The sequence below is a fragment of the Aphis gossypii genome, chromosome 3 (genome assembly GCF_020184175.1).
Source record: "Aphis gossypii isolate Hap1 chromosome 3, ASM2018417v2, whole genome shotgun sequence".
Taxonomy (NCBI): domain Eukaryota; kingdom Metazoa; phylum Arthropoda; class Insecta; order Hemiptera; family Aphididae; genus Aphis; species Aphis gossypii.
The window spans coordinates 46,041,266-46,055,700 of record NC_065532.1 but is presented as its reverse complement, the minus strand read 5'-3'; the positions used below and the strand labels follow the sequence as shown (position 1 = coordinate 46,055,700).

Here is a 14,435-nt window from a genome sequence, read left to right as displayed (position 1 = left end):
GTATGCTCAGCTCTCTTTTATTTAAACAGTTTGCACCTATCTTAAAACTAAAGTACTAATATACAAATCTCTTCTAAACAGTAAAAAAATCTAAATTGGACTTATGGACTACAGCTTTGGGAACAGTAAAAAATCTAAAACTAACAAAATCCAAATGTTGCAAAATATTACACTTATATGTTCCTCTAACGCTTCGCCATACATCTCAAACAAACACTACTTAACAATTTTAATATGAAAACTATCGATGAAGAAGCACACCTCTTTTATATAAGCTTTTCACAAGCTCCAAAATCATCCCAATCCCCTTATAAAAGATTCAAGTACCTACCTGCCCAAACACTACCAGAGAATCCTCATCGTAGGTTAAAAAAAAAACGGTGTCCGTGATTAACATAAATAAAATCTATAATCCTAATAATAAATTGGAAGTTATTTTTGTTTTGCCAACACAGTATGTTTTTAGATATCTTTATTTTTAATATAAGTAGGTAACTAATTTAAAAATGTAGTTGAATTATGCTACAATAACTCTTTCAGAACCTTTGTAGTTATTCTATAAATAGTACCTATATAATATATAGTTATTGATTATTACCTGTAATGGGTGTAACATTAAATAAAAAATAAAAATAATAAGTACAGTACAATTATTGTAGTTGATTTTTTATATTATGATATATAAGTATATAGATAAAATTTATTCTGTATAAACTTTTTAAAATTACAAGAGAAATTAAATAAATTTATCATTGTTCTTTTTTAAAAAAAATGTGTAAGTAAATTTAATTAGGGTATTAAAAACCATAAATTTATCATTGAAATTACTAGAGTAATTACAAACGATAGACGATCTAATAAGTTAGACAGTGTTTTCCAAAACAAGGCATTTTCATCTCTTTGAGTATTGGGCGATTCCTCTTCCACATTTTTTTCTATTAAAAGCTCAGCTCCCTAAAACCCAATCACTCTTAAGATGGAACTATTATCACATTTTAAAGTAAGATTAAATAATATATTATCTTACCTGAGTGTTAAAATTAGTTAGCATAGCGATTGGTTTTTTATTTAAAAGAAATGTTGATACAGACTTGAGCCATTCAGGACCATTACGAGGAAAATCATCAGTACCATGTTTATAAAATTCATTACTAATAACAGTTATAATAAGTGCTATTGCTGTTAGAATTAAGGAGTTGCGGTACAATAGAACTGAAATGTAACACACGGTATTAATATATCTTATATTATACTTTTCTTTTATAGGTACACAAAAGTATACTGGAAGGTGTCTGGCCCAGTGGGAAAGCAGGGTTAATCGTCTCTACTAAAGATGAACTAGAAGGAACTTAGCTCTTTCAAAATTATTAAAAACCCCGTAACAAAAATAATAAGAATAATAATAATTTTGTTTTTGAAAATCTTAAATTTATATTGTAAATTATTACTGTAGAAATAGGTATACCTAAATGAAATGTATATTTGAATTAAATTTATATTTTCAGTAATATTTATTAGTGACAATCTACATTTATATCTGTTTTAAGAGTAGGTATATTATAATATAGCTAAATATATTTATTTTGATAGTCATTACCTATTATAATATTATTTTAATAAAAAAATTATAAATTTATATGGTGCTATTCAGCAGCCTTAGAAAGTCTATCACCCAATAGCGTTATTAGTCTATAGTCTATACTATACCCACAGTTCCACCAGGCAGTTTGCTTTTGTGGGTACATATTATAATTGAGTTAAGTACTTAAAACAGCCATAAATGTGAATATTTAGCTTACCTATGTATACTGTTTGTCTTCCATTATTTGGTAATTTTGTGTCCAAAAATTGTATGTACAGCAATTCAGAAATGAAAATTAAGCATAATAAAATGAATCGAAATGTAAATTCACGACCCATAAAAAACGTAAATATTTTCATCAATGAAATCACTATAATTTCAAGTATAAATAATTATTAATGAGTACTTAAATATATATAAATTTAAAAGAATATTGTACCCGCATAATAATATGTTGTCTCCATTTTACATAGGTAGTACATTTTTGTTCACCAGTCGTTTCAATTGTGTACTTTTAGTGTTGATTAATTTCAATCGAATGATTGAATTGACTTATTATCAAACTTTTAGGTAAGAATATTATCTATGTTCTCTCATTGGTTTTTTACAATATTAAAATTATTAAGTTACGTAATTATGAGCATTTTAAAATATTTAATATTTAACTTATAACTCACTTAAAAATTTAAATATTGTAAAAAACCTCTGATAGAGAATACAAATAATTTTCTGACCTAAAGGTTTGAAATAAGTAAATTCACATTAATATCAAAATGTAAAATAAAAAAAATGAAAGCATACCTATTATTGAAACTGGTGAATAAAAATTGATCATGTATGTGTCTAAGACAACACATGTGGGTGACATCCTTTTAATGTTTAAAAAATATTAAATAATTTTTCATACCAACTGCTGGGATTACAATGGATGAATAGTACATGGTTGAAAATCGAGTTATATTTATATCGTATTGTAAGATGCAGTGCACAGATGAATTTGAAGAGGAATATAAGACATTCATACACTCTTGGCTTATCCCACTAATTTCCCATTCTCTACTAGGTTTATAATAATCCATATCCTATAAAAATAAGTAATAATAAAAAAAATGAATTAAAATTGTATGTTGTAATACATGTGGCTTTGCTCACACATTTGAATTATTTAATTAGAAATGTAATAATGGTTAAACGGTATTATACAGATTTAAAGGTACCTAGACACCTAGTTCTTAAATTACCTATTAAAGAATTAAGTATCTTTAGTTTCTACTATGTAAATTATATTATTATTATTTATTAATTAAAACTTTATGTCATTATTTTTAATAGATTTATATATATTTTTTTTTTATACATTTATACTTGGTACCTAATACCTATTTAAAAATAATATTAAAATATATTATACTCACATAATATCCATGTGTAAACGAATAGTTTACATTTACATTAGTATACACGGGAGATCCTATAAGGAAAGTGCAGTTATGGGAATCAAATGGCCATTTGGCTATATTAGTTGTGCATTGACCATTTAGAGTTATACGGTGATTATATTTCATTTTGCCTTTATTAGTTATTCTCACCATACTTATTGGTAAAAAGTAAGAAAAATCTTCATTATTATCACCATTGAATCCCCTAAAATAATACATTAATAAATTAGTGTGAAATAAAGAAATATCATTTGAATATTTAATTATACATAGGTAGGTATAATCGTATAAAATATACTAATCACTATAGTATACAGCTTAAAAAATATATACATAAAATAAATATAATATAAGATCTTTTGATCTTTATAATTTATTAATTTTCAAATATTTTGGTTTGAAACAAACCATATAAAATATCAATAATAAATTAATAATTAAACATATTAGATAATAAAATAAACAGTTCAGAAAGCTTTCATATATAGTACATAATAGCCATCTTTTTATTAACTCATGCATTATTTTGTTCAAATAGGAAAGAATGTCAACATGACAACATTTATGCGTTCAATTTTAAGCAGTATTGTTAAAAAATAACTAACCTTTAAAATTATAATTTAAAAATTTTTATAATTTATTACTTGAATATAAAATTTACAATAAAAGTATAATGTATTGATTTTCAATTGGTTATATTATTCCAAAAAAATGTATTAATTAAAATAAACTCAAACAATGACATAACCACCATATATTTTACACAATAATTAATCATTTTTGATTTTATTAATTAAATAACAACTGATTTTTTATGATTAAAGGAATTTTAATGATGAATACAATTATTAATATTATACTGAATAAAATAAAATTCAATTGATATTTACCCTTAAAATTATTAGATTTATCTGAAGCTGACAAAAAAACATAAAATTTGATTGTTATTTTGAAAATTGTACATTCATAGGTGTCTTTGTTTTTCAACAAATATATTTCAGTCATGTTCTCAAAAAAAAAAAAAATAATTGTGCATTGTAAGTACACAATTGGATTCTATTTCTTCTACCTAACTGAAAACTAGATAATATCGACTTACGTATCATATGACATAATGTCAGGTACCCAAATATGGGATGACTCTTTATACATCTTTTGAATATTGTCATATTTTGAAGGATCCCAAACTAAAAATTCATCTGTCCATTCCTATATGGAAAAATATCTGGTATTTTATTACTTTTTCACAAATACTAGATTAGTATAAACTATAAGGATGATTGACGCAACTAGGTTTAACATATTTATTAATATTAAGTATTATTTTTTTTTTTTTTGTGGAAGGAGAGAGTACTTCTATAAAAAGGAATTGGTACCTACCTTTATAAAATATAATAAGTACATATTATATAAATGATTATATCTACCATCATTTATTGTTTTTAAAGTTTATGTGTAGTGTTTGGTGATATAATGACAAAATAATTTGTAGGTACCATAATTTCTTAATAGGTACCTATATCGCCCATGTAAAAATGCTTTTAAGGAAAAATTTGAACGAGTAATTTTATATGTGACCTTTTTTCTACTTGGAGCCCGTTGGTAAATATCACAGTTTGTCCGGACATACTATTAGTCTTTAGTGTGGATTAGTGTTACGTCTGGACGCTGCAGGGAAAACTTACCTTTAGGCTTTATCTTAAATTTAAAGAAAAAAAATTGAGATCAAAATGCCTCTTCAAGCCCTTCCACAATCACTAGTTGCGCCATTAAATAATAAGTAATTATAATTAATAATTAAGTCATTACCATAACTAATTGAATACTCATTTGTAAAATGTCCCATTTTTCGTTCTAAAATAAAAATAATGATATTATTTATTAATATGTTATGGTAATAACAAGACTATATTGTTATATTAATACAGAATTAAGCCTTAATGGATGGGTACATCCGGGAATTTATATTTTTAGTTAGAGTTTATGCTTAAATAATTATAAAAATGTGTCAACCAGAAGTGATTTAGATCTATTAGACACAACTAGTATATAATGTATATTAATTTTATTTTAATTTCTTAGGTTAGAAGAATTTTTTTTTAATAAAATTAAAATCCAACAAAATCACGGATTTGGACAGCCATATCGCTAAATTAGAATAATACGGATATTCCGATAAGTACCTATTCATTTTCCCATTCCTAATAAATATTATACCTACCTATTTTTTTTTTATACTTATGATTACATATAATGAGTTAAGTCACTTGCGTAGTTACGTATACAGAAGTTCAAAAATCAAAACATCACCCCACCCGAAATGATTCTAAATATAGACATTGTTTTCATGGACCTTCATGACTAAAAAACAAAATCAATGTCCAACACTTTTATGATAACGATAGATAAACCAACAATATTATAATCAAATGTTTAAGTTTTTACTTATTAACCCTATCTTTGAATTTTATTCTGTATTATACTACATAGTACATATATTCCCAAGTAGTGGCGTATTTAAGATTATGTCAAGGAGGGTATGTACGTTAGAAAACAAAATTTCCTCGACGGTGTAGGGGGGTACACTTATCATCACCACCGTTCCTAAAAATGAAAAATGTTGTGAATTTATATACTTATTATCAATAGACAATAAGTGCCAACACATAAATTTATAAAATTGTATTATTTTGTTTTGAAGTTAATTATTTATAGTTATTTTTTTATAAAATCGAGAAAACCATAAGAATACAATCGGTGCATCCGAATTGCATGCCAAAAAAATAATACTATATGTTGTATGTATAATATGTAGTACCATTGATTAAAGAATCAATAATGAATAATAAAATCAGTGATAGTACCTACCTATTAATATAAATATACAGATTTATATGTAGGTAGGACGAAACATGTAAAAAATAGTGCACTAGCCAGTACTCCTAGTTTAAGGGTCTCGAAGTCTCAATGTAGCTACTAAAAAACGGTTCTTTTTTTGGTACTTGGCCGGGGACCTAGGCCCCGGGAAGGTGAAGGCCACTACTCGCTAAAAAGCTGCCTAGTTTGTCTAGGGTCGGAAGTTCGGCGCTGGCACTAGCGCGAGTGTTCGACAATAATGAGTATTGAGGAGGGAATTATTATGCTGGATTAAAATAAATTAATGTACTAATAAATTATAAAAATAAGTAATTACTCGTATTTTAGTGTTTGTAATAAACTGTTTTAACTTGTATTTTAGGCCGGTGATATTCCACTTGCGGAATATCCGCAGCGGACGTTCCGCGGCGGAATAATTGCGACATGCATGTATAGCGATTTTATATTTTTCACGCGGATATTTCGCTGTAATGTGTCTAGTAGTATTTAAATATATGAATTAGAATTTAGATCGACTTTTTCACATTATTGATATTCCCCCCCCCAAATCCTAAAAACAATGTATTAAAAAATAATAATTTTTTTTAGGGGGGGGGGGGTAATATTAAAAATGTGAAAAAGTCGATCTAAAGTAGACTTGACAACAAATTCACATCTGTTTTTATAATTCTTATCGCTACATTATATCAATCTGTACGTTGGAAATAGAATACGTCTATAATCCTATGTTACACGTGTGTTAGACAAAGACAGAAAATCGCCGTTTCCATATACCTTAAGTTTGATTATCATTTCTATTCCATTTATAAATTGGAATTTATTGTTTAGAATGCCTATTTATGTATACATTTGTTTGGAAATAGCAACCAATCGCTTATTATTAGAAGCATGATAATAGCCAGATTATTGTTGACAATAATGACGATTGACAGCAATACAGCATTTTATGATACGAATTGTTTTCAATCATAAATCATAATAATCATATACGATTATAGTATTTAGCATCAGCAATAATAAGTCATGTACTACGGACATAATTGCATCAACTGACAACCATAATATTTCCAAATAGGTACTTAATAAATAATAAATCAATATTCAATATTATAATATTAAGTGTAGCGTTTTCAATAATTGTATTTTGTACCTATTTCTATAATTTACGTACGACATTATTATTAATAATTGATTAAACTTATTGGTAAAAAAAAAAGACCAAGGGTGGATCTATCCCCCATAACCTCCTCCGTAAATAGACAACTGTAGCTATACTTAGGTAATCCTAAAATATATAGTGGCATAGACGCATAGTGCAATATAGTTATAAAATGTAAGCATAGACTAAATAAATAAATATGAATTTAAAATAATTGTATTTACCATATGAGCATTGAAAACGTAAAATCTGGTTTCAACAGTTGTTTGAGATGATTGATTCACCACAGGTCTTACGTTGGTATCGTATGAGCAAAACAAATCATTTGAAAGTCGTATAGCAGCAGATGCACCAGTTAAATCATTATTGCATCCTTCACTGCTTCGACTGCCACCTAAAAATTAAATTAATACTTAGCTGATTCATTAATCATTATAAATATAATTTTTAAATACATAATATAAAACAAAACCGTTAAATACAATATAATTTACCAAGAAAAAAAAACACAAAAGTATAAAATAAGGCTACTTTATAAACACCCATCGTGTTTAATATAAAACTAAGTACTAACTAAAAGCTAAAGCTGTAAAAGTATACAATAAACGCCCACTTTAAATGTTAATCAGTCATGATTCGGTGTCTGTGGAGTATCATTCGTATTAGTGTAATAATAATAGCTTATCTGTGGCATTTTTGGTAATTTAAACCTTATGGCTGGCTCAACAAAAAAATCTTTCTTTATATTTAAACATAGTATTTATTTTATTGTGTCTATTGTTTAATAATAGTTGTCAACTGCATGCCTGTATATAGTCACTAATAAAATAATGTTTTATTTTAGTAAATAATAACATTCGTGAACATTATATAGATATCATGTTTAGCATATTTAAATTCAAATAGAATTTAAAATGATGACTGCAATAAAAGTATTTATATAAAAAAACCTTATACCTATAAAAATGGGTAAAAATGGCTAAAGCACCCCACGCCACATCAACATCACTATTCCATATTATTATTTATTATAATTTATAATATTTAATCAAATATCAAAAATTTTTTTTTTGTATGTAATAATTCTTTATTTTACTATAAAATTACACATTATCATTCACTACTTATCTATTGTTATTTTAAAAACTAATAAAATACCTATATTATATATTTATATCTTTAAACATTAGACAATATTAAGTATTAACAAATGCTTTACTCATATGTATGATGTGACCATGGGATGTATCATTTAAAATTTAATTGATTCCTCATAAGCTGTCATGCTTAGACATGCTTCTTGGAAAACACATTCATACCACTGATTTTATAAAGAAAACGGATGAACTTAATTATGCCTTTTTTTTATCAGAAACCCATTTAAAATAGCTGGTTGAGGATCAAAGGTGAAACGATAACATATATTTAATATTTTAATTTAATACAAAGTGAATTTTTTATAGTTCCTAGGAATAATGATGAATCGCAGACATTTCGTCCCTGTCAAAATAATCAGTCCACGAACATAGATAGGACTTTTTGTCTCGGAGTTGTAGCCTTAGGATGTTTGGTCCCCGACATACTTTGATAATCTAAAAATCTAAATACATTAATAAATTCTTTATAATGGATTTAATGTTTAAATGACAATACTACAAAATATACAAATACATAATCAATAATCATTAATCATATAATATACTAAGTCAACAAGAAATCTCGTAAAAATGAATAAATTAAAATTAAATACTATATTACTAAGATAATAATATATCTTTATTATTAGTTCTTACCTATAAATAGGCAATAGCCTGTATACTGTAGTCTGTATTAGAAATTACAATTATATTGTACGGGATATAAATATAATGACGATAAGACATTTTATTGTATTTAAAAGACATAAGTATCAGTTGACCTAAAAAGCTAAGGGAGGTTATATCGGCTAATCGGAGCTTAAATTTTGAATAACATAATTTTCTGTTGATAAAATCACTTGTTTTTGTGAAGATTTATTTTTATTTTTGGCCAATTTCGAAAATACTCCCTCTGCAGTACAATTAGCAACAGGAATGGTTACAATTGGAACAATATGAATGTTAGGGTAAATTTTAATAATGTTACATTCAGTCATCATTTAAATATCTTGAGTACATCACTTCTATCAAATGTTGGTTTTAACCATGGTTTAAGATTTTAAACCGTGGTTTTAACTGATCCCAAAAATGCTTAAAATGTACTATTTCATACTTAATTTAATCAACATCATATTAAAATAAAAACATTCTCGTAGGTACTTTAAAAAGTAGAAATTATCCCTCAATGTAATTTTAAGCCAAGAAGCATATGGGGACACGTGGGCTCTGGGGATGTGCCTCCCCCTTAAGCTGGGCTTGGGATTGACATCTTACCGTAGAACGGTGTAATAATTTCATTGTGATAATTTGATATGAATAAGGAACAACTAAAAAATGACTTAAATATTTACAAAATGTTAGTATGAATTTGTTCTGCTATAAAACGAGGTTGGTATATCGTGAACGACATCACTACTGAAATGTTTTCTTGATTTCTGTTAGAGTAACTTATGAGAAATCTTGAATAAATATTTAAACTGAATGTTGTGAGTTGTGACTCACGAAAAATCGGTAAAACACTTTCAAATTTTAAATTTCTTATTATAAAATAATTTGAAAACTTTTGAAGTTTTCAAATTTCGCAAACATTTTAAACTTAACACTACAAAAAAAAAAAAATATATATTACTAGCTTGTATCTTCGATATTTTTTATTTGGTAAATAACTAATTAATGAGAAAACTCCAAATAAAATCATGAATTTTGACCAATATCATTTACTATCGAGATTTATGATGATAAAAATAGAATATTCAAAATGTTTTTAAATAGCTTATAAACAGCCGGAATATTTTTAAATTTACATTTTGTGATGGGAAATACTAAAGCTGTATTTAATGAACATTTTTAAGTATTTATGGTTATTTATTTTTGAATAACAAAAACAAAAGATTTCGAAAAAGAATACTGGATTTATGTATAAATTCTCATTTGTTTAATTTTGTTTACCGACTATTATGATAGATACAAGATTTTTTTTTATTTTACCTTTTTTAAACATAAATCAGATTTAATTTACCATCAGAAACTACCTTCAATGTTGATGTTATAATTTTTTTTACTAGTTATCATGGATATATAATATAAACAAAACAACCACATATTATAATATCAAAACATAGCAAAATTATTTAAAATTTTTTTTAACTAAGTTATAACAATTCTATTTTTGTAACATGATATGCTTTTATAACCATTAAAATTTAACTTATGTTTCAAGTAATCAACAATTGAATAGTATAATTAAAAAATTTTAATTTAATTAAAATTTTATTTGTAGGAGTAATCAAAATATAATAATAGTTAAAATAATATTACAATTTTATTAACATACTGTACAAGTATAAATAAAAATGAATCACATACAATCTATAAAAATTTATAAAGTTTAAGGCTTTAGAAACTCAAATTTTTAATATATAATAACTACAATTTTTACTTTAAATTGTTGATAAATCAAAGCACCATACTCAATAATCAAACAAATTTATACAGAACATATACTTTTGGAATTGAGTTCAATATTTTCGTTTTGGTTTTTTGAATGAATCTTTTTGTTTTAATTATATATATATATATATGGAAGACACAAAAATGAAGAAAACACTTTCTAATTTTATATAAATAAAAACAAATAAACATCAAATGTATAAAATTATTTCACAGCAATGTTTCATTAAAATTTTCACTGGTTAATCGTTTTCTTTTTGGTAAACTTTCTGTAGAAGAGGTACATTTAGAGAATTGTAATTGGTCATCCTCTAAATCTGAAAGTAATGACTGTGTGGATGATGCACTAGTATCACCAAAACTGAGATCTACTGGACTAGCAGTCAGTACACTTTGACTGAATAGATAGTCACGAAATGAACTGGACAATGAATCTCCAGAAGTCATTAAATAGTAGGGATTAGATGATACAGAGGTTAGACTTTGTCGGCTTGGCATATTTGAAATACTTGAATCACTGTTACAAGGTTTCATTTTATGTATGTTTGAGTTTGATAATGCTACTACAGGTTTACGACTTCTTGGAGTCATCATTGTTTCCTGAAAAAAGTTTGGAGTAATAAGTTTTTATTGATTTTCATAATATAAATTAACACAAATTTCAACTAAACAGCAGTTAATTTAAAGAAGCATACATTGGTATTTGGCATTTGTGCATATAAAAAACTCATCTTGACTACCTGCATAGATTTGGTCATTTTTTGAGCTGACTGCGTAATTGGAGACATATCATCATTAGGATGTTGCTGATGTGGGGTAACTGTCGATGGAGTACTAGTACAACGTTTAATACGCTTAACAACATTAGGAGTAGAAAAACAATCCACTGGTGTATCAAGATCTAATTTGGGTGAACAATGGTCTTCAAGTTTTGAGTACTTCATTTCTTTGATAGGTAATTTTTTTGTGCCTTTCTTCTTAATCTTAAATGAATCATCCTTATTTTCTTTATCAGAAGAAGTAGCTGCAGATGGTTTGATTTTTTCTTCTGCAAGCTGAGCACATACCAATGGACACAACATGCACAGATTAGTTTTTCATGCAATTTTGAGGAAAAGGAATGACAACACATAAGCATTAATTTTTTTTTTAACATAAACAGTACCAAAGCTTTTTATTTAGGTAATAATTGTAAAATAGGATCAATTTTATTTTTATTAATTACTAATACGAGTATAAATATTGTACTAGATTTAAAACATGTTGATTAATAAAATTTAAATTGATAAGGGGCAAAAAGTGTAATTTAATAAATTATTTTTTATTGTTATTTTAAAGTAAAGATTTAATTAATAACTAATAGAAACTTAATTGCAATAATAATATAGAATTAAGTTAGAATTCAAAAAGATTATTTTTATTTTTATTTTAAAAATAAATAAAGACCAGTAAGAAAGATGAGGAAGGGTAAGAAGTTTTTTATTTTAAGAAGTATTTATATTTTACTAGATTAGTTTAAAAATTGATTGCATAAAAATATATTTGTTAGTAATTACTTTTTACTAATAAAATTATATAGATACACATTATAGAATAATTTTTACTACACAATAATAATTTGTTATTTATTACCTTTGATTGTTGTCGTTCTGCTGATTTCATTGAACCTTGTTTAAACTTTGATCCTTTTTTAAAAATGTGTTTCTATAATATAATATTATTATACAAACATTATCAAATACTCAGTGGGTTATTCAAATTACATACTTTGATAGAATTTGTAAGACTTCTATTAGGTGTAATTACAGAATTGTGATTGCTAACACGTTTAATAAACATTCTACGTTTTTCAGCAGATTCTGGTAAATTATGAACATGGGCATATAATTCAGCTAATGCTTTGACTGTTGGATTTTCTTCATTTTCTTTAGTGGTAGTTGTACGGTCAGTGAACGAAAATACTGTTGTAGCAACTGTTCCTTCCTCCTATGATGCATTGTATAATCTTTAATATTTATTTATAAATCAAATAATAAATAAATAAAACATTGTTATACCTTAACAGGTTGTAAAGTTTTTTTAGACCAATAAGCTCTAATATCTACTGATAAATTTGGTGGAATTTTAAATAAGTCAAATCCTAATTTAATCATATAAATTACAATGTGTGATAGATTTTGAGTTATTTGATAAAGTTCTTCTGCTGGTAACTATAAATAGTATAAACACATTATCCAGATTAATTTAAATTTAATTTACTCAAATATTTTGGATAACAATTTAGGTAAGGTTCTGATTAAGTAACATAATGTTCTTTCAAAGTACCTTTCTTGGAACAATTAAATGACCAGTAAATAATGTTGCTAAATTATCCGGAGGCATTTTATTCTTGTCTGAGTGCTTAGCAGTGAAGTGAAGTAGTTTAATGATATCTTTTAATAGTACTAAATTATCAAACGGCAGTAACAATAATAAAAGTTGCAGTGCTCTCAGTAACCGTTGACTATTATTGTTAATCTCCATTTTTTGACATAATTCTAAAATACAATCATGATAAGTATACAATATTTTCAAGTTTTTGTGTTAAAGGTACCTGATATTTGACAATATGCTGGGTAAAATGCTTCTGTCATTATTGGTTCAGGTTGTTCAGCTAAAAATGATTTTAAAACAGTTGCACAATCATGAACAGTAAACTGTCCATTGTATAAATCTAATGTTTGCCCTTGATTTAAAAGTGCTTTCAGTTCTTGTTGTCGAGTGATTGAACCATTTCTACGAAATATACCTTCTTGCATGACATCTAGAAATATTAATTTTAATAATTATTATTCTAAGATTTTAGTAAATTAATGTACCTACAAAATAAAATAAAAATACATACTTTCTTCTTTAGACAGGAAATCAATAAGTTGATACACTTGACAAATTCCTTCTTGAGTAATTGGTGCTCCATCCATAACACCTTTCACAGAACATTTGTCTTTTTTCATAAAAGACCATTTAATGGGTTTGATTTTTGATTTTTCTTCAATTGTACATTCCCCTCTAAACATTAAAAAGTATTATCAGATATAAAATTGAAAAATTGAATGTTTAACTCACTCTTTAATGTTAGATTCTAGAATAAATGACAAATGCATTCGAACCAATGTATAAAATTGTTCGGAATCTTCTATTCTTAGTTTATTAGCTAGTTTCCAATCTTCATTCATATCCAATAATTCCATTGCCATTTTTATTTAATGGGAAGATATCAAAAATGAAATGTGAAAATTATAAACTCATTTGCAGTACCAATACTTATTGTGTTTGATCTAAACAGTAGTAAACGGAATATGAATTTATTGTTGGTTGAGAACACAAACAAAAAATAATATTTAAATACCTGAAATTCCAATACTTCCAATGGACATAGTGTCGTAGTCATTATATGATCCTGAATAGTAAACGAACAATATAATCTAATATCGGATTGAAAAAAAAAATTAAAACATACTCATAGAAATAAATAATACACAAATTGATGTCCTATGATACACACACCCACGCAAGTAAATGAGTAACATAATAAATGTTTGACAATTTTTTACTTTATTGTTTTAGACATCTTGAACAATTAATAAACTACCACTGAACAATTAAATTTATAATATTTGTAAAATTATAACGGTTTTTGTTTAATGTTTTCGTTTTTTTCGCGTACCGACTGTTAAAAACTGAAGGTAGGAACGGAAAAGATCGTGTTCGCGAGGACGCAGTGCGGGTTCACGATGCGACCGTAGTGTTCC

General features: G+C 26.1%; 2 protein-coding genes across 6 annotated transcripts; both read right to left on the bottom strand.

Annotated features, from left to right (window-relative positions):
• Positions 1–652: 652 nt before the first annotated feature.
• LOC114124551 (neuronal acetylcholine receptor subunit beta-2-like) lies at positions 653–8,431 on the bottom strand. Of its 3 annotated transcripts, none has more exons than XM_050204268.1 (9): positions 8,277–8,431; positions 7,282–7,451; positions 4,831–4,875; positions 4,121–4,230; positions 2,998–3,226; positions 2,490–2,664; positions 1,800–1,952; positions 1,028–1,212; positions 653–954 (listed from the first exon to the last, which is right to left on the bottom strand). In XM_050204268.1, the coding sequence occupies exons 1-9, from the start codon at positions 8,278–8,280 to the stop codon at positions 790–792; spliced, it is 1,236 nt and encodes a 411-aa protein (XP_050060225.1). In that variant the 5' UTR covers positions 8,281–8,431; the 3' UTR covers positions 653–789. The 3 variants fall into 3 exon arrangements, with proteins under 3 accessions (XP_050060225.1, XP_027843643.2, XP_050060226.1); XM_027987842.2 differs by lacking the exon at positions 8,277–8,431 and adding an exon at positions 7,552–7,709; XM_050204269.1 differs by lacking the exon at positions 8,277–8,431 and adding an exon at positions 7,513–7,605.
• Positions 8,432–10,757: 2,326 nt separating this feature from the next.
• LOC114124557 (rho GTPase-activating protein 19) lies at positions 10,758–14,331 on the bottom strand. Of its 3 annotated transcripts, none has more exons than XM_027987847.2 (11): positions 14,144–14,331; positions 14,033–14,083; positions 13,750–13,961; positions 13,529–13,692; positions 13,238–13,447; positions 12,970–13,181; positions 12,702–12,854; positions 12,412–12,630; positions 12,277–12,348; positions 11,385–11,699; positions 10,758–11,244 (listed from the first exon to the last, which is right to left on the bottom strand). In XM_027987847.2, exons 3-11 carry the CDS (start codon positions 13,878–13,880, stop codon positions 10,855–10,857), a joined length of 1,866 nt encoding a protein of 621 aa, XP_027843648.1. In that variant the 5' UTR covers positions 13,881–13,961; positions 14,033–14,083; positions 14,144–14,331; the 3' UTR covers positions 10,758–10,854. The 3 variants fall into 3 exon arrangements, with proteins under 3 accessions (XP_027843648.1, XP_027843649.1, XP_027843650.1); XM_027987848.2 differs by having other exon boundaries at positions 14,033–14,108; positions 14,191–14,331; XM_027987849.2 differs by lacking the exon at positions 11,385–11,699 and having other exon boundaries at positions 14,033–14,331.
• Positions 14,332–14,435: the final 104 nt, after the last annotated feature.